Source organism: Pleurodeles waltl, chromosome 5, assembly GCF_031143425.1.
Source record: "Pleurodeles waltl isolate 20211129_DDA chromosome 5, aPleWal1.hap1.20221129, whole genome shotgun sequence".
In the NCBI taxonomy this organism is placed as follows: domain Eukaryota; kingdom Metazoa; phylum Chordata; class Amphibia; order Caudata; family Salamandridae; genus Pleurodeles; species Pleurodeles waltl.
The window spans coordinates 988,706,820-988,734,294 of record NC_090444.1 but is presented as its reverse complement, the minus strand read 5'-3'; the positions used below and the strand labels follow the sequence as shown (position 1 = coordinate 988,734,294).

The 27,475-nt window shown below is 47.4% G+C and overlaps 1 protein-coding gene across 1 annotated transcript in view; it reads left to right on the top strand.

Annotated features, from left to right (window-relative positions):
• Positions 1–27,475, top strand: part of FNDC1 (fibronectin type III domain containing 1) — a 1,110,328-nt gene that overhangs the window by 250,193 nt on the left and 832,660 nt on the right. Inside the window, exon 3 of the mRNA XM_069235143.1 lies at positions 1,509–1,598. Coding sequence (XP_069091244.1) covers positions 1,509–1,598 — 90 coding nt within the window. The remainder of the gene's footprint in view (positions 1–1,508; positions 1,599–27,475) is intronic.

Here is a 27,475-nt window from a genome sequence, read left to right as displayed (position 1 = left end):
ATTAACTGAGCCCTCAACTTACATACCAAAATGCCACACCAAGGTCTTCTTTCATTTAAACTTAAAAGTGCTAGAAACAGGAGTGCTTGTTGTCTGGGTGTCCGGGAGCAGTAACACCACAAGGTGCTAGAAACTAGGCAGGGTGGAGCACGCCGTGCTCACAGACCCCACTCCGACCTAGTGGGATGGTCTCCATGAGGCTGGGCTCAACCCAATGTGACCATTAGTGCAGAAGTGTGCCAAACGGGAGGGACAGTATAGTTGCGGTACTGGTACAGGTGCTGTATATGCGAGAAATAATGCGAGCACAGGTGTGGGTATGTCCCGCCTACTGACTTTACAGACACCCAGCACACAGCAACGAGTGCCTGGACGGTCCATGCCGCACCGCCATCCGCAATGTGATCCTCCCGCTCCTCTCCCCTCCTCTCACGACAACGCGTTACTGCTTCCTGCGTGTTCATGACCAGTGCACCCACTGCACGCCATCCAAATTGTCTGCCTCCATTTATGATGATGTTTATGGTCAGTATAGGCGTAATATTTCAAGTTTTTGCCCAAATATACATTTAGGTGGATTTTCCAAAATTTTCTCAGCTAGTGTAGGTGGGACTGTGTCCCCTCGGAAAAGGGGATCATTTAGAATTTGGCATATGTGGGACGGTTGCAAAACAGTGGCAGATGTTTTGTCTGCCAGTTCCCCTACTGTATTCAGAGGCGGGTTAGTGCTTGTTTCTGATGGCATACCCTTCACTGGCTCCACCTGTGGCTTACTTTGACCAGTGGCCTGGCGGTCAATGAGGCATTGGTCACTCTAAGTCAGACCATCTACCTGACATACATGGGTCTGCCAGCACCTAAACCCAGGACCACATTTCAGTAGCAGAAAACTTCTTATGTAATTTTTGTACAACACAGAGTTACAACAAGGCCTGGTAGACTTGAATGGCTTCAGAAAAGTAATTTTTACTTTTCAAAGTATTGTTTTAACACTATGAACACTGAGAACACCTTCCAGTCTCTACCTTCACAATAAACCCTAAAAGCCCCACCGCTTGCTTGGTGCATCAGTTTTTGTAGTTGGATGTGCCACTTTGGTTATCTGGAAATTGCAGCCTTATGCACCCCCAGTATGACACGCTGAAATATGCATGTGAGGAGTGGTACTTCTGAAGATTTGTATATGGGACAAGGCACTTCTGAATATTCTCCCTGAATTGAAAGTAGGTACCCAAATATAGTGTGAATATTCATAATAAGAATCCTCACCCGTGTGTGAGACTTCTAAAAGTTGGATGACTGGAGTAGATGTGTATCTGTGAAGCACAAAGAGTGTGATTGCACATCATATTGAAGTTTCTTAGCTTTGTGAACTGCAAACAGCTAAAGCCATTACGCTGTAATTTGTAAAAAGAAACTAGCCCTAGGTCATGTTACACAATGCAAATAGATGGTTGTCTCATACACACTGTTAAAAGAAACTACTTTGGTTGTCTTCTTGTCTACAGCATCTGAATCAGTACATGTGGTCTCAATGAATTCTCCTCAGAAGAGCCAGTCTGTATACCGGGCCTCTTTAACGAAAAGAAAGATCCCAGGTAAGGGTTTAAACTCTGTGATTTAGACTAATGCTTATACACTGTGTACACTAAGTAAACAAATGTGGACAACTGTAGAAAAATGCCCCAAGCTTCATCTTCAGAGAGACAAATTCTTTATAGCTATTGATTCTTACAACCTGGTTTTGCAAAAATATAACAATAGGCACGTGAGAATATTAGCAGTTAGTTGGTTTCGGTTGTGATTGCGTTGCATTTTAAAGTTGCCCATTCCCCCCTGAGAGACTTCAGGCAAACAGAGCAAATGGTTCAGAGGTAAAGTTCTCAGAAGCAACTACGTGCAGCAGTACAAACATAGGCACCTCCACCATTAAATTCTGGTGCTTGGCAAGATGGTGTGGTAGCATGGAGTGTGAAAGTACCTTCTGGGGGTGCTGGCACAGTATACTGATATGTGGGGACTTTTAAGTCTGCTCCTTTCAGAGATCTGTTGTCTGATGTGAGAAGCCTATCCTCCAGGACAAAAGCTACTGATAACACCACTATGCTAGCACCCCTGGGTCTACACACTCTGCTTAGCCACAGCATGATGAGAAAGAAGAGCAGAAGATTAGAATATTGTCTCTACATATTTGTTGTGAATTATCTTGCAATCCAAAGATTTAGGCCATCATTATAAGATCTGCGGTAAATACCGCCTACCGCTGCGGCGACGGCCGACAAAAGACCATCACCGTGGCTAACATCCGTCTGCCAAATTATGACCACAGACAGATTTCCGCCACAAGAAGGGGGGAGATCTGGCTGTGGCCATACTGGTAGATGGAGTTAAGGTGGCGCTGCTGCCACCAGCAGCGCCACGCCAGTAGACCGCCGTCAGCCGTATTATGACAAATAATACAGCCTGGCGGTGTTCTGCTGGCAGGCGCTGCTGGCGGTAGCAGCGCCCCGTCCTGTCCCCTGCCGGAAGTAACCCCCTGGATGCAGGTAAGGTGGGTTTTCGACAGGGGAGGGTGGCTGTTGTGTGTGGGGTTGTGTGCATGAATATGTGAGTGTGTGCGTGAATGCGAATGTGTGTATAGTGTTGTTTGTGTGTGTGTATGCATTTGTGAGAATGCGTGTATGAATGGAAATGTGAATGCATGTCTACGTGTCAGTGTAAATGTGTACGGATGTGTGCGAGAATGAATGGATGCATGCGTGAATGAATGTGTGTATGCCTGTGTGAGTGAGTGTGTGTATGCGTGGTGCGTGTCTGCCAGTGTGCGTGAATGGCGGGTGGGGGATTGGAAGGGGGGAGCGTGGATGGAGGGTGGGTGGGGGGCTTCTGGGGAGTGTTCCTCCTACCAGTGACAGGGAAGGAATTCCCTGTCACTGGTAGGGCCTACTGCTGTGGTTTTCATGGTGTTACGAACGCCTCGAAAACCATGGCAATAAGCAGGGTCAAAATGCCACTGGTGGCACATTAGCGGGTTACCTCAGGCCCGGCGGCTGCTAACGGCATGGCGGTCGGAGTGGTATATTGGCGGGTTGGCTACAGCCAGCCTGCCAATGTCATAATGTGGGGGTATGTACCACCAGCCTGTTGGCTGTACTACCGCCACATTATCACCGACCATTGGGGTCATAATGACCCCTTAGTGTGCTAAATAGGACTGTGTATAGCTTCTAGTGAGAGGGTGTAGGTGTAGCCATGTTTTGATGGGGCCTATTTCATTCAGCCAGTCTTTGTCAATAGAGGAGATAGCCCCCACTTGTCCCACCCGTTGCACTGATCTGTCCATGTCATTGGTTCACGTCACCCCCTATAAGTATATCCTTACCTGGAGTTTGCAGTATGAGTGGAATGGTGTGTCAAATGAATCATTTCTAGTCAGTCCTGGGTGCATATATCGAGGCTCCTGTGAAAGTGTAAACCCTAGATGATACCCTAATGTTAGCAACTACCAGGCATTTCTGCCACCTCTCCCTTAAACCACCCCCTAAATGTATGTAACAGTAGAACAACCAACCATGCCTTTTTATGCTTATTTGACGACAACAGATGGTACAGAAACCACTGAGAGCCAATCATTTTTAATCAGCTGAGTCTCTTGAAGAAGGCATATCTAGCAACTAGAGTCTATTAACAGTGAGAGAGTTGCTCCCCTCTTCACTGGGTCATTAAGCTCTGTAATGTTGAGGCTCAAAATCTTAAGGTCTGCCATTTATCATGGTAGTATGTGCTCCTAATCCTTGATGGTCTATATCATATGTTTTGTGGCCTATTTTGTACTAGAAGGCTATTGCATAGCTTCAGTTTCTGTGACTAACTGCCATGACTGCAAAGTTATGTATATCCCTCCATTATTTTCCCTGAAATGAATTATATTAAACTTCTTAACAAAATACTTTGAACATCGCCCCACACCTGATGTAGTCATTTGTCCCTGTAGGGCCAAGAACTGTCTTGATTGTCATAGGAGTCCTTCATCTCATCCTCAAAGACTTTCTCTAGTGGTTCCATCATTGGGTTCTCCAACCTGACCCTTAGCTCAGGTCCATGTGGGAGTCTGGGAAGCACCTTCCCACACCCAGTAAGTGTTCAATAGGGGCCCTAGTCACAATTACCAGTACCTTTAAGACCCTTGGGACTTGTTGCTGTTGAATAGTTGGGTCAAATGTCTCTTTTTAAGGATTTGACATTCTTCATGTGCTCTTTGTCCATTTCTATCTCTCAGTCTTGGCTGTTTGTGGTGAGGAGACCTTTGATGACCCCTCTTGATATCATTGAAACACTTGAGTGTCCTCAAGAGCAGATGACAAGGATCTCAGCTGGCATTGAGCACTCTCCCAAGTAAACATGATGTGAAAGGGGTGATCCAATTTATATTTAACTTTTTTCCTTCTTAAAAAGTCTGTGACCAATTTAAACTCCTGTCTCCTCCTCAAAGGTGATGACTGACAGGTCTTGATACAAAGAATTGCTTGGTCTACAAAAGTAATCTGGTTCATGTCTCTAACTGCTGCCAGATTAGATACTTTCTGTTGAAAAGTACATCGATGCTTGGCCGCTGGTCTCCCCTGCCTTTACTTGACCCGTCACAGTGGGTGTGTTCAAGTAGGATCTCCTTCGCCCTGCGGGGTAAGGATATGCAACCTTATAACATTTTTTTTTTGTTTCCTTCCTCTGCACTTTGCAGGACTCCTATTATATGGATATTCTGCTACATTGACTGAGTCTCGTAGTCCTCTAGTAGAAATTGTGAAGATTTTAACTGGTCTTTAAGTGACAGAAGTTCCTGTCACAAAACCTCCAATTTCTCTTCCAGTGCCTCTCCTGTATTTTCTAGCAAGGACAGCTTATCTCTGAGGTAAAAGAGTTCTTGGTTGAGAGTTTGGCCAGCTTGTTGAACTTTACTTTTCAGTGTTCAAAGGTCATCTTGCAGGCACTTAAACATTTCCTCCATGAAAGCATGAGTCACCTGTGGTTCTTGAGAGTCACCATTGTCTTGCCATGTCTGGCTGCATGCAGACGAGCCCCCCAGGTGTTCTGGCACCAGGGTCCTGTCTAGCTAATGTTGTGCAAGAAAACATTTCTCTAATATAGAGTATTTCTTATTCTTGTTTTTGGCCATCGCCATTAAGCAAGCCATATAGGACCTACTTATTAAGTCCAGAAATGTGCTGCGATAGGCAGGAATCCAGGGGATTCCAATGCTCTAGTAGGTCAAAAGTTCTATGTCTTATGTTGAAGGGTTTCTTGCTTGTATGGTGACTCCGTTGACCCCCTCAGGCATTTACTATGGGAGTTGATGTGCAAGTCCACCACTGCATTGAGCTGTGTCGTCACTGCAGTTGTATGTCCTGCCTTTGTAGATTCACTGGACTCCCATCATTTTGAGATCCTGAAACCATCCACTTTTAATCTTGCTGATCACCAGAATGTGCTCAAAAAGTATTGAGGAGCTTGTTGCCTTTTATGAATTTACTAGAAAACTCTATGAAGAAAAGTCTATGAAGACTTGTTTATCATCTTACAGACGTGTGCTTCTGCAGTTGTGTCTGTCCCTCGTTTAGTGCCAGAGTTAATACTACTTTGGTCTCTCATTTGCTTTAATGTTCAACTGCTTCCTTTTCATTTGGCCTAGGGTTTCATCCAGGGAATGCACCAGTGCAGCGTAGCAGCATTAGGACAGGCCCGCCTCTTGATTATCACCAACTTAGGGACCCTTCTAACAATACCTGCTGTTTAGCCCTGCCACGTGGTCTGACAGACTTTTCTTTCCTTTATATCTCAAAGCAATCCTCCTTTAGGGCCCTCTGAATCTCTTTAGAGGCTGCAGATGAAATTAGCAGGAATCACAGTCCCAGGGAGGCTACCAGCATAGTTACGTCTGGTGGAGGAGTTTGTCCTGTTCCTTCTGTGCTGCCATCCTGGCCCCACCTCCAGTCCAACAATTGGGGAGGAATATTTGGAGTATAGAAGTTTGGGATACTCCTACACGTCTTCTCTCTGCACTGCACCATGCCAAGGGCCAGGGGCAATGTAGCTAGCACAAGTGAGTCATAGCCAGCCCTTCTTAAAAATTCTTAAAAAGAAAAAGTTCTTAACTATGTCTGTTGTAGTAATAAGGCAATTTACTGTGGATATCAGTGAAGTATCATGTGGTGTAACTAGAGTGATATGAACTGGAGGGATAAGTGGATGACAATTATGGAGTGCAGGAGAGAACAAAACATACACAGGTCTGAGAGATTTACTGTTACTCTCTCTCTTGTTCTCTCTCGCTTGCTCATAGTCCTATTCCTTTCCTGTCAATTCAGTGTTACTCACATTTTGATGCCTCCCTCACTGTGGTTACCACAAAGCCTAGACTTGGTGTACTCAGATACATCTCCCCAGTGTCATAGCTGGATGAGAAATTGTACAGTGGAGCAAATGGCTGATATAAAGCTTTATAAGCTCCAGCATATAATTTAAATGATTCAACCAAGCCTCTGCTCCCAACTCTGCCATCAGTAACTGAATTCTGAACTAATAGTGACTCAGCTGAGGACTTCATCAGCCTTGATCATCTGGCACAGAAATCAAGGGAAATTCAGCAATGAATCAAGAGGAGCAATTTGATGTTTATTAGATTATTGTAACTGCTAAGTCAGACCTCATGTTACAGTCCATTCATTAGTTAATTGAGTATGTTTAGACCACAACTGGCAAATGTTGTGTTCCATAGTGATTTCTGCTGAGCATCAGATGCCTGATTTCACTTTCTGAAGCTTGCAATGCAATTCTAATTATCTCCTCCAGCCTTGCTGCCAAAAGTGGGCTCGAGATCCAGAGAACAAACACCACAGGGAGGACTCCCCAGCGACTGCGACCCTGTGAGTAGCCCAAGACGACCCCCCTGGACCCTCACAGTGACGCCTGCAGAGAGAATCCAGAGGCTCCCCCTGACTGCGACTGCCTGTAACAAGGGACCCGACGCCTGGACCAAGCACTGCACCCGCAGACCCCAGGACCTGAAGGAACCGAACCTCAGTGCAAGAGTGACCCCCAGACGACCCTCTGCCTAGCCCAGGTGGTGGCTGTCCCAAGAAGCCCCCCTGTGCCTTCCTGCACCGTTAGAGTGACCCCCGGGTCCCTCTATTGTTTCCTATCCAAAACCCGACACCTGCTTTGCACACAGCACCCGGCCGCCCCTGTGCTGCTGAGGGTGTGTTTTGTATGCTTTCTTGTGTCCCCCCCAGTGCTCTACAAAACCCCCCTGGTCTGCCCCCGGAGGACCCAGGTACTTACCTGCTGGCAGACTGGAACCGGAGTACCCTTGTTCTGCATAGGCGCCTATGTGTTTTGGGCACCTCTTTGACCTCTGCACCTGACCGGCCCTGAGCTGCTGGTGTGGTAACTTTGGGGTTGCCTTGAACCCCCAATGATGGGCTGCCTATGCCCAGGAACTAAGACTTGTAAGTGTCTTACTTACCTCACAATCTAACCTTTACGTACGTCCCCTAGGAACTGTTGATTTTTGCAGTGTCCTCTTTGAAAATAGCTTATTGCCATTTTAACAAAGACTGTACATGATATTGCTTTTATTCAAAGTTCCTAACTTACCTGTGTGAAGTACCTTGCATTTTATGTGTTAACTTCAAATCTTGAACCTGTGGTTCTTAAAATAAACTAAGAAAATATATTTTTCTATATAAAAACCTATTGGCCTGGAGTAAGTCTTTGAGTGTGTGTTCCTTATGTATTGCCTGTGTGTGTACAACAAATGCTTAACACTACCCTCTGATAAGCCTACTGCTCGACCACACTACCATAAAATAGAGCATTAGAATTATCTAATTTTGCCACTATCTTACCTCTAAGGGGAACCCTTGGACTCTGTGCACACTATTTCTTACTTTGAAATAGTATATACAGAGCCAACTTCCTACATTGGTGGATCAGCGGTGGGGTCAAAGACTTTGCATTTGCAGGACTACTCAGACAATACCTGATCACACAACTAAATTCTAAAAATTGTCATTAGAAACTGATTTTTGAAATTTGAGCTATTTTTCTAAATTTTTTAAAGTCCTTGTAGGGCCTTGTGTAAGTCCCTGTTAGCATTTCTTTTAGAGTTTAAAAGTTTGTAAAAGTTTGGATTTAAGTTCTAGAAGTAGCTTTTAGATTCTAAAAAGTCATCCCAACTTTTAGAGAAATAATTCCTACCACAGATGAGATGGTGGTGGAACTCAACCTCACCCCGTACCTGCATCTAGGGATGTCAGAGCTCAGGACTCTCTGTAAGCTAAAAAATATAAAAACTGGATCCAAACCTACCAAAGTTAAGCTCCAGGAGCTTTTGGCAGAGTTCCCCTAAAGGACCACCCCTCTGAGGATAATCCTACAGAGGGGGAAGCTAGTGACCAGGCGGATGATTCCTTCCCTCCTGTCCTAGTTAGGGAGAACAGGGTCCCTCAAACCCTGACTCCACAAGTGATAGTCAGAGATACTGGTTCTTCCACAGGGGAGACCAGTAACTCTGCACACATTGAGGGCAGCCTCAATGAAGATGACCTCCTGTTAGCCAGGATGGCCAAAAGATTGGCTTTGGAGAGACAGCTCCTAGCCATAGAGAGGGAAAAACAAGAGATGGGTTTAGTTCCCATCAATGGTGGCAACAACATAAATAGGGTCAGAGAAAGCACTGACATGCTAAAAATCCCCAAAGGGATTGTAACAAAATATGAAGATGGTGATGATATCACCAAGTGGTTTAGCAGCTTTTGAGAGGGCTTGTGCAACCAGAAAAGTAAACAAATCTCACTGGGGTGCTCTCCTTTGGGAAATGTTCACTGGAAAGTGTAGGGATAGACTCCTCACACTCTCTGGTAAAGATACAGAATCATATGGCCTCATGAAAGCTACCCTGATTGAGGGCTTTGGATTCTCAACTGAGGAGGGGGATTAGGTTCAGGGGGGCTCAAAAATCCTCGAGCCAGACCTGGGTTGATTTTGTTGACTTCTCAGTCAAAACACTAGATGGTTGAATTAATGGCAGTGGTGTAAATTATTATGGTGGGCTGTATAACTTGTTTATGAAAGAACATCTTTTAAGTAATTGTTTCAATGATAAACTGCATCAGTATCTGGTAGCCCTAGGTCCAATTTCTCCCCAAGATTTGGGAAAGAAGGCGGACCACTGGGTCAAGACAAGGGTGACCAATACTTCCACAGGGGCTGACCAAAAGAAAGGGGTCACAAAGCCTCCCCAGGGGAAGAGTGTTGAGACATCCAATGGAAAAAGTAAAGAGTCTTCTACAGGGCCCCATAAACCTGCTCAGGAGGGTGGGTCCGAAGCCTCTTCACAATCCTCATTTGGGTATAAGGGTAAAAACTTTGATCCTAAAAGGCCTGGTGTCGCATCTGTACTCAGCATGGACACCAAACTGGAGACAAGCCCTGTCCCAAGAAAGGTTCCACAACAACTACTACTCCAGTTAGCACTGGAATAGCCAGTCTCCAGGTGGGATCAATAGTGTGCCGAGAGCAAATCAGGGTTCACACTAAAGCTACATTAGTCTCAGAGGGTGGGATGGACGTAGCCACACTTGATGCCTGGCCGCCTAACATGCAAAAATACAGGCTGCAGCTCTTAATTAAGAGGACTAGAGTAGAAGCCCTGAGGGATACAGGTACCGGTGTCACTAGGGTGACAGACAAACTGGTTTCCCAATGATAAAACCTGGCTGGACAGACATACCCAGTCACCAATGCTGACAATCCGACTAAAGTCCATCCCATGACAATGGTAACTTTAGAATGAGGAGGGGTCACTGGCCTGAAACAGGTGGTAGTCTCTTCTGCTATACCAGTAGAATGTCTGCTTGGAAATGATCTGGAGTCCTCAGCATGGGCTGAGGTAGAACTCAAAACCAATGCAGACATGCTTGGTATCCCTGAACTGGTGTGTGTCAAGACAAGGGCACAGTGCAGGGCTAAGGGTGAAAAAGAAGTGTTGGAGTCTGGAATAATGGCCCAACCTTCCAAGATAAAGGAAAGAAGACTGGGGAACCAGCTTCAGCAAAGAACAAGACATAGAACCTCACTTCCCAGGAAGAAGTTCTATCCCCTGAGGGAATGAGTCCATGGAGCTGGGACCTTACCAGGTTGAGCTCTTGGGCACAGGGGGACCCTCAAGGGAACAGCTGTGCAAGGGGCAAGAAACATGTCCCTCTCTTGAAGGCCTAAGACAGCAGGCAGCTGAACAAGAAAAAATAAATGTCAGTGGAACACATAGGGTCTATTTGGACGATGGACTCCTTTACACTGAGGCAAGAGATCCCAAACCTGGTGCCACTAGGAGAATGGTAGTGCCTCAGGAGTTTAGGGAGTTCATTTTGACCTTAGCCCATGACATTCCCCTTGCTGGGCATTTGGGACAAACCAAGACATGGGAGAAGTTAGTTAACCATTTCTATTGGCCCAATATGTCCTTGAAGGTAAAGGAGTTTTGTACCTCCTGTGTCACCTGTCAAGCCAGTGGTAAGACAGGTGGCCATCCAAAGGCCCCCCTCATTCCACTTCCAGTGGTGGGGGTCCCCTTTGAGACAGTGGGAGTGGACATAGTGGGTCCACTGGAACCTCCCACAGCATCAGGGAATCAGTATATCCTAGTAGTAGTGGACCCTGCTACTAGGTACCCTGAGGCAATTCCCCTTAGGTCCACTACTGCCCCTGCAGTAGCCAAGGCACTCATTGGTATTTTTACCAGAGTGGGATTTCCTAAGGAGGTGGTTTCTGACAGAGGTACCAACTTCATGTCAGCTTACCTAAAACAGGTGGAATGAGTGTGGGGTGACTTACAAATTCAACACACCATACCATCCACAAACCAATGGTCTAGCTGAGAGATTTAACAAGACATTGAAGGGCATGATCATGGGGCTCACTGAAAAACTCAAAAGGAGATGGGATGTCCTCTTACCATGCCTGCTTTTCGCCTACAGAGAGGTGCCTCAGAAGGGAGTAGGGTTTTCCCCCTTTGAACGTCTGTTTGGCCATCCTGTTAGGGGACCACTAGCCCTCGTAAAAGAAGGCTGGGAGAGACCTCTCCATGAGCCTAAACAAGATGTGGTGGACTATGTACTAGGCCTACGTTCAAGGATGGCAGAGCACATGGAAAAGACAAGCAAAAATCTTGAGGCCAGCCAACAACTCCAGAAGGTGTGGTATGACCAAAAGGATGCTATGGTTGAGTTTCAGCCAGGGCAGAAAGTCTGGGTTCTGGAGCCTGTGGCTCCCAGGGCACTTCAGGACAAATGGAGTGGCCCTTACCCAGTGCTAGAGAAGAAGAGTCAGGTGACCTACCTGGTGGACCTAGGCACTAGCAGCCCCCAAGAGGATGATCCATGTTAATCGCCTCAAACTCTTCCATGATAGGGCAGATATAAACATGTTAATGGTTACAGATGAGGACCAGCAAGCAGAGAGTGAACCTCTCCCTGATCTCCTCTCCACTGACCCTAAGGATGGCACAGTAGATGGAGTGATCTGTTCAGACACCCTCTATGGCCAACAGCAGGCTGACTGCAGGCAAGTCCTCCAGCAGTTTGCTAAGCTCTTTTCTTTCACCCCTGGTCAGACACACCTGTGTACCCATAATGTGGACACAGGAGACAGCATGCCTTTCAAAAACAAAATATTTAGACAGTCTGACCAAGTTAAGGAAAGCATCAAAGTGGAAGTCTACAAGATGCTGGAGTTGGGAGTGATTGAGCACTCTGACAGTCCCTGGGCTAGCCCAGTGGTCTTGGTCCCCAAACCTCACACCAAAGATGGCAAGAACGAGATGAGGTTCTGTGTGGACTACAGGGGGCTTAATTCTGTCACCAAGACAGATGCTCACCCCGTTCCAAAGGCAGATGAATGAATAGACAAATTGGGTGCTGCCAAAAACTTAAGTACCTTTGACTTAACAGCAGGGTCCTGACAAATAAGAATGGCACCAAGAGCAAAAGAGAAAACAACATTCTCTAAACCTGATGGGCACTACCAGTTTACTGTGATGCCATTTGGCTTAAAGAATGCCCCTGCCACCTTCCAAAGGTTGGTGAAGCAAGTCCTTGCTGGCTTGGATTCCTTTAGTGCAGCTCATCTTGATGATATTGCTGTCTTTAGCTCCAACTGGCAGGATCACATGGTCCACCTAGGGAAGGTTTTACAGGCCCTGCAAGCAGCAGGCCTCTCTATCAAGGCATCTAAATGTTAGATAGGGCAGGGTACTGTGGTTTACTTGTGTCACCTTGTAGGTGGAGGCCAAGTTCAGCCACTCCAACCTAAGATCCAGACTATTCTGGACTGGGTAACTCCAAAAACCCAGGCTCAAGTCAGGGCATTCCTTGGCTTGACTGGGTACTATAGGAGGTTTGTGAAGGGTTATGGATCAATAGTGACACTCCTCACAGAACTTACCTCCAAGAAAATGCCCAAGAAAGTGAACTGGACCGTGGACTGTCAAAAGGCCTTTGACACCCTGAAGCAAGCAATGTGTACAGCACCAGTTCTGAAAGCTCCAGATTACTCTAAGCAGTTCATTGTGCAGCCAGATGCCTCTGAACATGGGATAGGAGCAGGCCTGACCCAAATAAATGATGATGGCTTTGACCAGCCTGTTGCTTTCATTAGCAGGAGGTTACTCCCCAAGGAGCAGCGTTGGAGTGCCATTGAGAGGGAGGCCTTTGCTGTGGTCTGGTCCCTGCAGAAGACGAGACCAAACCTTTTTGGTACTCACTTCATAGTTCCAACTGACCAAAGACCTCTCAGATGGCTAATGCAAATGAAAGAAGGAAACCCTAAACTGTTGAGGTGGTCCATATCCCTACAAGGAATGGACTTTGCAATGGAACACAAACCTGGGACTGCCTATGCCAATGCTGATGGCCTTTCCAGGCTCTTCCACTTAGAAAATGAAGACTCTTGGGAAAGGTTAGTCTCATACTCTTTAGTTTGGGGTGGGTAGGTTGTGTAAGGAAATGCCTCCTTGGCATGGTTACCCCCTAACTTTTTGCCTTTGCTGATGCTAAGTTTTGATTGAAAGTGTGCTGGGACCCTGCTAACCAGGCCCCAGCACCAGTGTTCTTTCCCTAAACTGTACCTTTGCTTCCACAATTGGCACAGCCCTGGCACTCGGTTATGTCCCTTGTAACTGGTACCCATAATACCAAGGGCCCTGATGCCAGGAAAGGTCTCTAAGGGCTGCAGCCTGTCTTATGCCACCCTGGGGACCCCCTACTTAGCACACGCACACTGCCTCACAGCTTGAGTGTGCTGGTGGGGAGAAGAAGACTATGTTGACATGGCACTCCCCTCAGAGTACTATGCCAACCTCACACTGCCTGTGGCATAGGTAAGTCACCCCTATAGCAGGCCTTACAGCCCTAAGGCATGGTGCCCTATACCCAAGGTGAGGGCATAGGTGCATCAGCACTATGCCCCTACGGTGTCTAAGCAAAACCTTAGACATTGTAAGTGCAGGGTAGCCATAAGAGTATATGGTCTGGGAGTTTGTCAAACACGAACTACACAGTTACATAATGGCTACACTAAAATCTGGGAAGTTTGGTATCAAACTTCTCAGCACAATAAATGCACACTGATGCCAGTGTGCAATTTATTGTAACATGCACCCAGAGGGCATCTTAGAGATGCCTCCTGAATACCAATCCAACTTCTAGTGTGGGGATGACCAGTTTCTGCCAGCCTGGCACAACCAGACGAGTTTCTGGCCAAATGGGGAGAGTACCTTTGTCACTCTGTGGCCAGGAACAAAGCCTGCACTGGGTGGAGGTGCTTCACACCTACCCCTGCAGGAACTGTAACACCTGGTGGTGAGCCTCAAAGGCTCACCTCCTTTGTTACAGCGCCCCAGGGCATCCCAGCTAGTGGAGATGCCCGCCCCTCCGGCCACTGCCCCCACTTGTGGCGGCAAGGCTGGAGGAGATAATTAGAAAAACAAGGAGGAGTCACCCACCAGTCAGGGCAGCCCCTAAAGTGCCCTGAGCTGAGATGACCCCTGCCTTTAGAAATCCTCCATCTTAGTTTTGGAGGATTCCCCCAATAGGATTAGGGTTGTGCCCCCCTCCCCACAGGGAGGAGGCACAAAGATGGTGTAGCCACCCTCCAGGACAGTAGCCATTGGCTACTGCTCTCCCAGACCTAAACACACCCCTAAATTTAGTATTTAGGGGCACCCCAGAACCCAGGAAATCAGATTCCTGCAACCTGAACTACAAAGAAGGACTGCTGACCTACAAGCCTGCAGAGACGACGGATGACGACAACTACTTTGGCCCCAGCACCACCGGCCTGTCTCCAGAGTCGAAAACCTGCAACCAGCGACGCATCCAACAGGGACCAGCAACCTCTGAAGCCTCAGAGGACTGCCCTGACCCCCAGGACCAAGAAACTCCTGTGAGCAGCGGCTCTGCTCAAAAACAGAAACATCTGTGCAACAAAGAAGCAACTTTCTAAGAACTCACTCTTCCCACCAGAAGCGTGAGACTTCCCACTCTGCACCCAACGCCCTCGGCTCGAGATCCAGAGAACAAACACCACAGGGAGGACTCCCCGGCGACTGCGACCCCGTGAGTGTCCCAAAACGACCCCCCTGGATCCTCACAGTGACGCCTGCAGAGAGAATCCAGAGGCTCCCCCTGACCGCAACTGCCTGTAACAAGGGACCCGACGCCTGGACTAAGCACTGCACCCGCAGCCCCCAGGACCTGAAGAAACCGAACATCAGTGCAAGAGTGACCCCCAGGTGACCCTCTGCCTAGCCCAGGTGGTGGCTATCCCGAGAATCCCCCCGTGCCTGCCTGCACCACTAGAGTGACCCCCGGGTCCCTCCATTGTTTCTTATCCAAAACCCAAAGCCTGCTTTACACACTGCACCGACTGCCCCTGTGCCACTGAGGATGTGTTTTGTGTGCCTTCTTGTGTCCCCCCCAGTGCTCTACAAAAACCCCCTGGTCTGCCCCCCGAGGACACGGGTACTTACCTGCTGGCAGACTGGAACCAGAGCACCCTTGTTCTGCATAGGCGCCTATGTGTTTTGGGCACTTCTTTGACCTCTGCACCTGACCGGCTCTGAGCTGCTGGTGTGGTAACTTTGGGGTTGCCTTGAACCCCCAACGGTGGTCCGTCTATACCCAGGAACTGAGACTTATAAGTGTCTTACTTCCCTCACAATCTAACCTTTATTTACCTTCCCCAGGAACTGTTGATTTTTGCACTGTTTCCACTTTGAAAATAGCTTATTGCCATTTTAACAAAGACTGTATATGATATTGCTTTTATTCAAAGTTCCTAACTTACCTGTGTGAAGTACCTTGCATTTTATGTGTTTACTTCAAATCTTGAACCTGTGGTTCTTAAAATAAACTAAGAAAATATATTTTTCTATATAAAAACCTATTGTCTTGGAGTAAGTCTTTGAGTGTGTGTTCCTCATTTATTGCCTGTGTGTGTACAACAATTGCTTAACACTACCCTCTGATAAGCCTACTGCTCACAAAATAGAGCATTAGAATTATCTAATTTTGCCACTATCTTACCTCTAGGGGGAACCATTGGACTCTGTGCACACTTTTTCTTACTTTGAAATAGTATATACAGAGCCAACTTCCTACAAATACCAATAAAGAAAAAGAAAGCACACCTATTTTCTAGCAACAAATGTTGTCCTTTGTTGTAAAGTAGCCTATTTCCACACCACATATGCATTTATCAGACATAATTTTTATCACATTAACGATGTTGTGCATCATTGTTGTTTTTTTTGTTCCAGTTCAACATGTATCAGCTCACATTTAATTGTGTTCCTTTGCCTTCCATTCTTGTGTTGTGAAGTTTTGTGAACACAGCATTCTGCAGTTACTTATTTGGTAATTTATTTTTCTCCACTGCTGGATATTTGGCGTTACTCTCTAAATCTTCTTTGAAGAGATGCATTTTTTGGCTATGACTATTCCCAGTTCAACAACATTCCCTATAGTTTTCATATCCTTTTTTTAGGTACTAAGACCAATAAGGGCAGTTTCATTGTTGGTTGTAGTGTTGACCTAGTCAAAGTGCTAAGCCAGTCTGCTACTGCCACCCAAAATCTGTGTACACATGGACATCTCTACAACCCATTTCAGTCTGACATCAGGGGCAATAGGTTTGTTTTCGGGTTTACTTTGTGTCGTAGTTGCGGGATCATATATACTCACTGTATAACTTTATGATGTGTCAATTTTAAGCTGACATTGTGGATGAGCATTCCTCAGTTTTGAAAAACTTTATGCCAGGATAATTACCAGGCCGGCTCCTCCGCTACGGAAGAGGAGCATCACCCACCCGCCAGCAGCAGCAGCTGCAAAACTTTTACTACAAAATGATAATAAAGTAGGTTTGTTATCGTTTTGTAATAAAAGGTTGGGGCATTAGGGATGACAAGAAGTGAGGGGGAGTGCACAGCACTCCCTCTCAGAGTGCATGCATGTTTGGACAGCTGTCTTGGACTGGCCAAACACACATGCACAGTAGACTTTCTCCAGCCCAGCAACACATTTGCCAGGCTGGAAAGAGCATACACCGGCTCCCAGTCTGCCTGGTTAGTGCCCTGGATGGGCCCTCCCATCCAATCCTGAGGCTGCTCTGAACAGGCATTATTTTAATGACTTTTGGAGGAAAAAGAGGCAGAGACATTAGATCCGTTGGGTGAATTAACAGTCATAGTACCTCATTTGATAAGTCTTCCATTTCCCAACCCACCCATTATACCACAAATTACAATTGTGTAGGCCAATATTATGCCCTAAAATTATGAACCAGCGTTCTGCTTTCTTCCTGCGAGAGTGTAAGAAATTGGGTTATTAGTTTGGGGTTTAAGTAACTACATAAAGTAATAATCACAATCCTTGATAGGATGAACCACTAAAGTCAATAAATAAACCTGAGCTCAGCCCCCTGAAACTATGGCACAGAGCAGATAGGCTTCACTTACAGGCAATGTGTAAAGTATTTATGAAGTGCTGAAACAGTAATAAATGCAAAATGCAAAACAATATCAATCCCTAAATGAATTAAAGGAATAGAGTAAATTTTAATAGCAAAATGACACCAAAGTGTAATTGTTTTAAAGGTTATAAGTAGAAATAGAGGTAAAAAGCACAAAGCGCCAATGAGAGTCAATGGTCGATGTAGAACATGACCTAGGCACAATTTAGCACTGACTGTGACACAGCGGCAGTCAGATACGCTAACAAAGCTCATCCTGGTCAAAGATTTCCCCTTCTGTCTTTTGTCCTTAAGGATGCAATCCCCCTCATAAGTATAGTGTTAAGGCCTGCCAGGTTCTCAGAGGAGGCCCCTTAGAGACTCACAGAGTCCTGGCCATGTCCAGCTGCCACTGATCACCTGGGCATTTGGAACAAAGACCTCTTGGAGCTTGTTGTATCCTTGTAGCATTAACAGGAGGTCAGCCTTATAAGCCTTGGAGTTCACATTGTCATGGGTACAAGAGAAGAAGCAGGCCAAGTCTTCTAGGCTTTTCTAGGCAAGTCTCAGACAGCAGGTTCAGTCCTCCTCTGATCTTCCACAAGTCCAGGAGTGTTCTGAAGTGAGTGCCTGGAAGTTCCACATTTTATGCCTGGTATTAGCTGGTGTGTGGAAATGACGCTTGAGACCTGCCAAGCAAATGTAAATGTTCTCGGGACTAATCATTTCTATTTTGGGAATTTTCAAAGTGACCAAAGTCTTTGGCCACACTTAGCATTGCCCCTGACGGCTGTGTGTGTGTGGGGGGGTGTACTATAACAATCCCCTAGTTCTACCATATCTAACACCAAATTCCAGTTTTATGTAGTCCCTGTACCCACAACAACCTCAGAGACAGAAGTCTTGATTAGGTATAACAAAGTTGAGATTTCAGCAACCAGACAGTGGATACACAGGATACACACAAATTATTCTGGCATACTGTTTCCATACCTTCAAGTGCATCCCATATGTTACATGTAAATCTAGCAGACCTGTCCAACAGACCATGACACTGTAATGTCAAAGGGAGTCCCACTGTAATTTGGGCTTGAAGGGCTGACAGGACAAACAAAGGGCCCTGCCTGTTGCAGGGAAGGCCTCTTTGAAGTGTGCCCCATGTGTCATATGAAAAGCCCCAACAAACCTGTCAGGCAGGTTGTGATATTTAAACAGGACTTGATACTTTAATGTCAAAGATGATCCCCTCAGCCTCCCCTGCATACTCTATCAAGTTCAAATGGGTTATCTCTTCCCATTCAGCTCAGCCTATTGTTTGCTCCTGGTAGCAGCTCTCACTCACTATAGGGAAGCCATCAGCCGCCTAGTGACAGCAGGCATCCTGACTTAATCGGCAGTAAGCCTTACTTAGGGATGACTTATTATATTATTTAAAGGAGGGTTTAGACCTGCTCAAAAAGGGCTTACTTTGACACATCAAATTTTCAGTTACAATCTGCATCACTGTGCAGCACATGCCAGGCTTACAGTTATGTTTGTCCTACAATGCATTATTTGGCATAATGTGTGATTTAGAAATGGGGTCTTTGGTTGGCAGTCAGATTACCCCGTATCCAAGCAAGGACCCTCACTCTAGTCAGGGTAAATCACACACAATCCAAATTATCCTGTGTCCACCCTTTGGTAGCTTGACACTGAACAGTCAGGCTTAACTTAGAAGGCAATGTGTAAAGTATTTGTGCAAGAAATCATACAATACCACAATATAGCACCACAAAAATACACCACACAGTGTTTAGACAAATATATAATATTTATCTGGATAAATGCAGGTCAAAACGATCAAAGATGCAAGTAAATGTAGAGATATCACTGAAAAGTGATATAAAGTTTCTCAGTTCTTTTAAAAGCAAACAAAGTCTCTTTCAAGCACAAAGTACCTGGTTCGCGTGAAAAATCTCCGCAAAGGGCATCAGAGGAGGAGATGCGTGGAAACAAAAGGGTGTGCATTGATTTCTCGGCCCGCACAGGGCGATGCGTCGTTTAGTTTTCATGCAGGGACGGCTGTGCATCGATTTCCATCACTCGGTCGTGGATCCTCTTCGGGTTGCAGGGTTTTCAGACGCCCCGGGGACTATGCGTGGATTTCCGGCGCTGCTAGGACGAAGTCACAGGAGCTGCGTCGATCCGGTAGGTGTTGCGTTGAATTTTCTACCGCACAGCAGGCGCTGCGTCGATACCTCTCTGGAAGTCGGGCTGCATCATTCCGGCACGGCTATGCATTGATCCGGTGAGGCCGCGCGTAGAAGTTCCGGTCGCTATGCTGGCGCTGCGTCAATCTTCTCGTTGCGAAGTCGGGCTGCGTCATTCCGGTTTGGCATGCTTTGAAATTTCCACCGTGCTGCAGGCTGTGCGTCGTTTCTGTCAGGCTGTGCGTCGGATTTCGCCGCATCAGGAATCCTTCTTGTAGAGATGAAGTCTTTTTGGTCCTGAGACTTCAGGGAACAGGAGACAAGCTCTATCCAGGCCCTTGGAGAGCACTTCTTCACCACAGCCAGAGAGCAGCAAGGCAGCAGGGCAAAAGCAAAGGCAGCAGTCCTTCACAGAAATCAGAGAGGTGAGTCCTTTGAGCAGCTGGCTGGTATTCTTGGCAGGATGCAGGTTCTGGTTCAGGTTAACTTCTCCAGGAAGTGTCTGAGTCGGTAGGGGCAGAGGCCCTGTTTCTATACCCAACTGTTCCTTTGAAGTGGGGGAGACTTCAAAGAGTGGCTTAGAAGTGCACAAGGCTCCATTTCAGTTCAATCCTGTGTGCCAGGGTCCCAGTAGGGGGTGTGGCAGTCCTTTGTGTGAGGCCAGGCCCTCCACCCTCCCAGCTCAGGAAGACTAATTTAAAATGCAGATGTATGCAAGTGAGGCTGAGTATCCTGTGTTTGGGGTGTGTCTGAGTGAATGCACAAGGAGCTGTCAACTAACCCCAGCCAGACGTGGATTGTAAGGCACAGAAAGATTTAAGTGCAGAGAAATGCTCACTTTCTAAAAGTGGCATTTCTAAAATAGTAATATTAAATCCAACTTCACCAGTCAGCAGGATTTTGTATTACCATTCTGGCCATACTAAATATGACCTTCCTACTCCTTTCAGATCAGCAGCTACCACTCAAACAATGTATAAGGGCAGCCCCAATGTTAGCCTATGAAGGGAGCAGGCCTCACAGCAGTGTAAAAATGAGTTTAGGAGTTTTACACTACCAGGGCATGTACACTACATAGGTACATGTCCTGCCTTTTGCCTGCACAGCACCCTGCCCTAGGGGTTACCAAGGGCACACCTTAGGGGTGACTTATATGTAGAAAAAAGGGAGTTTTAGGCTTGGCAAGTACTTTTAAATGCCAAGTCGAATTGGCAGTAAAACTGCACACACAGGCCTTGCAATGGCAGGCCTGAGACAAGGTTAAGGAGCTACTGATATGGGTGGCACAATCAGTGCTGCAGACCCACCAGTAGCATTTAGTCTACAGGCCCGGGGCACATATAGTGCACTCTACTAAGTACTTATAAGTAAATTAAATAGCCCAATTGGGTATGATCCAATGTTACCATGTTTAAAGGGAGAGAGCATATGCACTTTAACACTGGTTAGCAGTGGTAAAGTGCGCAGAATCTAAAAAAGTCAGACAAAAAGTTAGGGGTGACCACTCTAAGGCTGTCAGGTCTAACATGTGTCCCCCCCAGCTGAAAGTGGGAAAAGCTACCCAACCTCCTGGGAGCTCTCATCGCTAAGGCAGAAGTATCTGGAGAGACCATCAGCGTTGGTGTGGTCAATCCCCGGGCGATGCTCCACCATAAAGTCCATCCCCTGTAGGTAAATGGACCACCTCAAGAGTTTAGGATTTTCCCCCCTCATCTGCATGAGCCATCTGAGGGGCCTGTGGTCTGTCTGAACCTGTAAGTGAGTCCCAAACAGGTATGGTCTCAGCTTCTTCAGTGTCCAGGTCACAGCAAATGCTTCCCTTTCAATAGCACTCCACCTCTGTTCCCGTGGTAATAGTCTCCTGCTAATAAAGGCTACTGCTTGGTCTAGGCCCTCTCATTTAGCTGTGCTAGGACCGAACCTATGCCATCCTCTGAAGCGTCCGTCTGCATGATAAATTCCGTGGAGTAGTCAGGAGGCTTGAGCATGGGGGCAGTTCACATGGCTTCCTTCAGGGAGTCAAAGGCTTTCTGACAAGCCTCTGTCCAATTCACCAACCTAGGTTGCTTTTTGGATGTGAGTTCTATCAAGGGTGTCACCATGGTTCCATAGCCTTTGACCAGTGAGGGCCAGGAAGGCCCTCACCTCGGTTTGTGTTCTAAGTGGTTGCCAGGCCTTGATCGTTTCAATCTTGCCACCACCTACTAGGAGCCCTAACTACACCACGGAACTCTGCCCAATCTGGCACTTACTGGCCTTGATGGTCAGGCCTGCCTGTTGTAGGGCCTGAAGTACCTCTTTGAGATGGAGCAGGTGTTCCTCCCAGCTGTCACTGTAGATGGCAATGTTGTCCAGGTAGGCTGCACAGAAGGCATCCTTGCCAGCTAGGACCTCTTTGACCAACCGTTGGAAGGTAGCGGGGCATTTTTCAACCCAAAGGGCATCACCCGGAATTGGTAATGGCCCTCAGGTGTGGAAAATGCTGATCTCGCTTTGGCCCCCTCAGTCTAGGCGATCTGCCAGGACCCTGATGTAAGATCAAACGTACTGAGGAATTTGGCAGCACCTAGCCTGTCTACGAGCTTATGAGCTCAAGGGATGGGGTGAGCGTCAGTCCGTGTGAAGGAATTGAGACCCCTGTAGTCCACGCAGAACTGGAGTTCTGGCTCGGCACCAGGTGCAGCAGCCTTGGGTACCAGCACCACAGGGCTGGCCCAGGGAGTACTAGACTTCTCAATAACCCCTAGAGCCAACATCTTGGAGACTTCCTCTTTGATGCTGGCCTTCACCCTATCTGACAACCTGTAAATGTTGTTCTTTAAAGGGGGACTGTCTTTCTTGTCAATATCATGGACACACAAGTGTGTCAGTCCAGGGGTGAGGGAAAACAGGGAGGAGTACTGTTCCAGTAACTGGTAGCAGTCCCCTTCCTGCTCTAGGGTCAGGGAGTCAGAGAGAATGACACCCTCCACTGACCCATCACCTTCCTTGGCAGAGAGGAGGTCGGGGAGAGGTTCACTCTCCTCCTCCATACCCTCATCTGTCATCAGAAGCATCTTGACTTCGGTCCTCTCAAAGTGAGGCTTCAGTCGGTTTTAATGGAGCACCCTTAGGGGTTCCTACGGGATTGAAGGTCCAATAGGTAAGTGGCCTCCCCTTTCCGCTCCTTCACTTCAGATGGGCCAGACCAGCAGTCCAGGAGAGCTCTAGGCTCTACTGGCTCCATTTCCCACACTTTGTCTCCAGGTTGAAACTCTTCCAGGGTGGCCTTCTGGTCATACCAGCGTTTCATTACCTCTTTACTGGCCTCAAGGTTACTTTTGGCCATTTTCCAGTAGCTGTGCATCTGGTTGCGGAGGGCCATCATGTAGCAGACCACATCCTGAGGGGGTGCCTTGGGAGCTTTCTCTCACCCCTCCTTGACAATGCTTAAGGTTCCCCTGACAAGGTACCCATAGAGAAGCTCAAAGGGACTGAACCCCACCCACTTCTGGGGTACCTCTCTGTAAGCAAACAGAAGGCATGGTAAAAGGACGTCCCACTTACACCTCTGGGCCTCAGGGAGGCCTGTGATCATGCCTTTCAAGGTCTTGTTGAATCTCTCCACAAGACCATTAGATTGGGGATGATAGGGTGTGGTGAACTTGTAGGTTACACCACACGAACTTGTAGGTTACACCACACGCATACCACATGGACTTCATGTATGCAGACATGAAGTCAGTGCCTCTGTCAGACACTATCTCCTTTGGGAATCCCACACGGGTAAATATCCCCATTAGAGTTCTGGTCATCACCGGTGCAGTTACCCGTCCTCAGAGGGATTGCCTCTGGGTAACGGGTGGCATGGTCCACCAAAACCAGGATGAACCTGTTGCCTAGGGCAAGTTTGGGGTCCAATGGGCCAACAATGTCAATGCCCACCCTTTCAAAGGGGATGCCAATGACAGGGAGTTGATCAGGGGGCCTTTTAACCTCTTCCCTGTTTTACTACTGGCCTGGCAGGTAGGACAGGATCTACAGAACGCATCTGAGTTTGTCCTCATCCGGGGCCAATAGAAGCGGTTAACAAGCCTGGCAAAGGTCTTGTCTTGTCCCAAATGTCCTGCCAGGGGAATGTCATTCGCTAGACCCAGTAGGAAGGCTCGGTCACACTGGAGGACCACCAGTGCCCATGCTGCCCCAATGGCCGGAACCTTAGGCTCACTGTAAAGGAGATCATTCTTCCAATACATATGGTGATCGCCAGAGGCTTCACCTGCTGCCTGGGCTGAGGCCTGTTGCCTCATACCCTCTAGACTGGGACATTCTTTCTGCGCCTTGCAGAATTCCTCCCTGTGGACCCACCATCAACTTGCCAGCCAGCAAGCTCAGGTAGGTCACCTAGTGCGGCAATGTCTTCCCCAGTTGGCTCAGGGGCCTCCTCCTCAGAAACCCCATCAACCACTGCGGGAACTTCTGGGACCGGTTTCCCACACCCCTTTCCCCTCCTCTGAGCAGTTGTCTGGGTCATTGTTCCAGGCTCCAGATGCCCTTGACTTCCCTCCCAAGCAGCCATGGACTGTGTGGTCATGCAGACCCAATCAGGCAATCCCAACATCTCCAAGCGAGACCTTAGCTTTACCTCCTTCCAGGTAGTGTGCTGAAGGTCATTGCCTAACAGACAATCTACAGGCATGGCAGGACTCACAGCTACTTTTAGAGTACCAGAGACGCCCCCACACTCAAAGGGAACCAGAGCTACCGGTAGGTGGCTCTCACGATTGTCATTGACTATGACTTGGTGGAATGTATTTGGGAGGACCTGCTCTGCTGACACCAGCTGGCCCCTGACAGTGGTCATGCTGGCTCCTGTGTCACGCAGAGCCTCCACCCTTTGCCCACTGATGGTGACCCACTACCTATACTTTGAAGTATTGGCAGGCATATGGGTTTTTGGCACCATCTCTGCACCCCCAGGGACACTAGGGTTACCTCTATCTGCTCCCCAAAACTATCTGGGACTACCTCCTCTCTGAGTGCTACACTAGCCAACCCAGGTGTATGTCCTCCTTTGGGGGGCTGTGCCCTCTTGGGACACTTGCAGTCGCCCTCAGAGTGCCCATACTTACTGCACTATGTGCATTGGGGTACAAACCTCCCTGTCTTATGGTCAATTAACCCCTTCCTTTTGGAATCAGACCAGGACTGGTTACCACTATTCCCTTGGGAACTATTTTGGGGGCCTTTTGAGAACTCCTTGTTTTTAATTCCCCCCCCCCCCCCCCCTTTCTTCTGATGGGAACCCTGACCACCTTTGTGGGTGTCCCCCACATACCTTTCTGGACACTCTGGTGCTAGTCCAGAGGTCCGCCTCCTCAGCAAGCTTCCTGGGATCAGTCAGTTTACTGTCTACTAGGTGCTGGCGCAACTCTGTAAAACAAGTACTGAGCAAATGCTCTCTCATAATCAAATTATGCATTCCTGTGTAATCATCTACTTTGTAGCCCTGCAACCATCTATTCAGTGCCTTACTGGAAAAGTCAAAGAAATCTACCCAAGTTTGTGTGGACTGTTTGGTGCTGTTCCTGAACCACTGATGGTATTTCTCAGGGGTCAGCCCAAACTTGGCAAGTAAAATGACTTTCATGTGTGAGTATGTGTTTTGATCCTTTGGATCTAATGTGAGAAGTGTGTCCCTCCCAATTGCTGGCACATACCCCCACATAGCTGTACCCCATTGCTCTTCAGGAACCCCATGAGCCCTTAGTGCAACTTCATAAGCAGCTAGCCATTTGTCAATGTCATCTCCTACCACAAAACTGGGCACCACATTTTTGGGTATACAAACCTTCTTTTCTCCAGCAGGACCTGCCTGTATGCTGCCACCATTACTGCTGGACTCAGACTGATTCTCCTTAAGATCCAGCTCCTTGAGACTCAGTTCATGAGCCAACAAAAGTATTTTTTCAGCCAAAGCTCTCTCTGCCCTCTTTTCTTCCTGTTGAGCCTCAATTTTCAGCCTTGCCATTTGCAATTGAAATTCTCTCACCTCTCTCCTTTAATCTGCAATCAGGTCTTGATCAGAGACACTGCGCCCTGGTTTGGCAGGGGGCACAATTGCAGTGGTAACATCATCCACTGATGGCAAAAGATTTTCTGGGGAGCCATCTTCTGGCTCCACCTCTGAATGGGCTTCTGCCCAGGCCCTCAGTGCCACTTGAAATTCCTCCTTTCTGGAGGCACCTTGGGTGGGTACTCCCATCTCCTTGCAGAACCCTTTCAGCTGTTTGACAGTATATGTCTCCAACAGGGCCAGGTCAAAATCTCCTGCTTGAGACCCAGCCTGAGACATGTTGAGTGAGGATTTTAGTTTAGAAAATTGTCAGGAAAAAAATTAATTTGCAAAAGAGATAAAAAATCAAGTTGACCTTCAACTGCGGGTAGGTAGTGAAATACTTAGCTACTGTATGTCACTGCACAAATACAAGTCCTATCTCACCGCTGATCAACAATGTTAGAAATGGGGTCTTTGGTTGGCAGTCAGATTACCCCCTGTCCAAGCAAGGACCCTCACTCTAGTCAGGGTAAGTCACACACAATCCAAATTATCCTGTGCCCACCATCTGGTAGCTTGGCACTGAGCAGTCAGGCTTACCTTAGAAGGCAATGTGTAAATATTTTTTGTGCAATTCATCATACAATACCACAATATAGAACCACAAAAATACACCACACAGTGTTTAGAAAAATATATAATATTTATATGGATAAACGCAGGTCAACACGATCAAAGATGCAATAAGTAAATGTAGAGATATCACTGAAAAGTGATATAAAGTGTCTTAAGTCTTTTAAAAGCAAACAAAATCTCTTTCGAGCACAAAGTACCTGGTTTGCTTGAAAAATCTCTGCAAAGAGCTGCAGAGGAGGAGATGCGTGGAAACAAAAGGGTGTGCATCGATTTCTCGGGCCGCACATGGCGATGCGTTGTTTAGTTTTCACGCAGGGACGTCTGTGCGTCGATTTCCGGCGCTCGGTCGTGGATCCTCTTCGGGTTGCGGGGTTTTCAGATGACCCGGGGACAATGCGTGGATTTCTGGCGCTGCTAGGACGAAGTCACAGGAGCTGCGTCGATCCGGTAGGTGTTGCGTTGAATTTTCTACCGCACAGCAGCCGCTGCGTCGAAACCTCTCTGGAAGTCGGGCTGCGTCATTCTGGCTCGGCTATGCATTGATCCGGTGAGGCTGTGCGTAGAAGTTCCGGTCGCTATGCTGGCGCTGCGTCAATCTTCTCGTTGCGAAGTCAGGCTGCGTCATTCCGGATTGGCATGCGGTGAAATTTCCACCGTGCTGCAGGCTGTGCGTCGTTTCTGTCAGGCTGTGCGTCGGATTTCGAAGCGTCAGGAGTCCTTCTTGTAGAGATGAAGTCTTTTTGGTCCTGAGACTTCAGGGAACAGGAGACAAGCTCTATCCAGGCCCTTGGAGAGCACTTCTTCACCACAGCCATAGAGCAGCAAGGCAGCAGGGCAACAGCAAGGCAGCAGTCCTTCATAGAAATCAGACAGGTGAGTCCTTTGAGCAGCTGGCAGGTCTTCTTGGCAGGATGCAGGTTCTGGTTCAGGTTAACTTCTCCAGGAAGTGTCTGAGTCGGTAGGGGCAGAGGCCCTGTTTATATACCCAACTGTTCCTTTGAAGAGGGGGAGACTTCAAAGAGTGGCTTAGAAGTGCACAAGGCTCCCTTTCAGTTCAATCCTGTCTGCCAGGGTCCCAGTAGGGGGTGTGGCAGTCCTTTGTGTGAGGCCAGGCCCTCCACCCTCCCAGCTCAGGAAGACCAATTTAAAATGCAGATGTATGCAAGTGAGGCTGAGTATCCTGTGTTTGGGGTGTGTCTGAGTGAATGCACAAGGAGCTGTCAACTAACCCCAGCCAGACGTGGATTGTAAGGCACAGAAAAGTTTAAGTGCAGAGAAATGCTCACTTTCTAAAAGTGGCATTTCTAAAATAGTAATATTAAATCCAACTTCACCAGTCAGCAGGTTTTTGTATTACCATTCTGGCCATACTAAATATGACCTTCCCACTCCTTTCAGAACAGCAGCTACCACTCAAACAATGTATGAGGGCAGCCCTAATGTTAGCCTATGAAGGGAGCAGGCCTCACAACAGTGTAAAAACGAATTTAGGAGTTGTACATTACCAGGACATGTAAACTACATAGGTACATGTCCTGCCTTT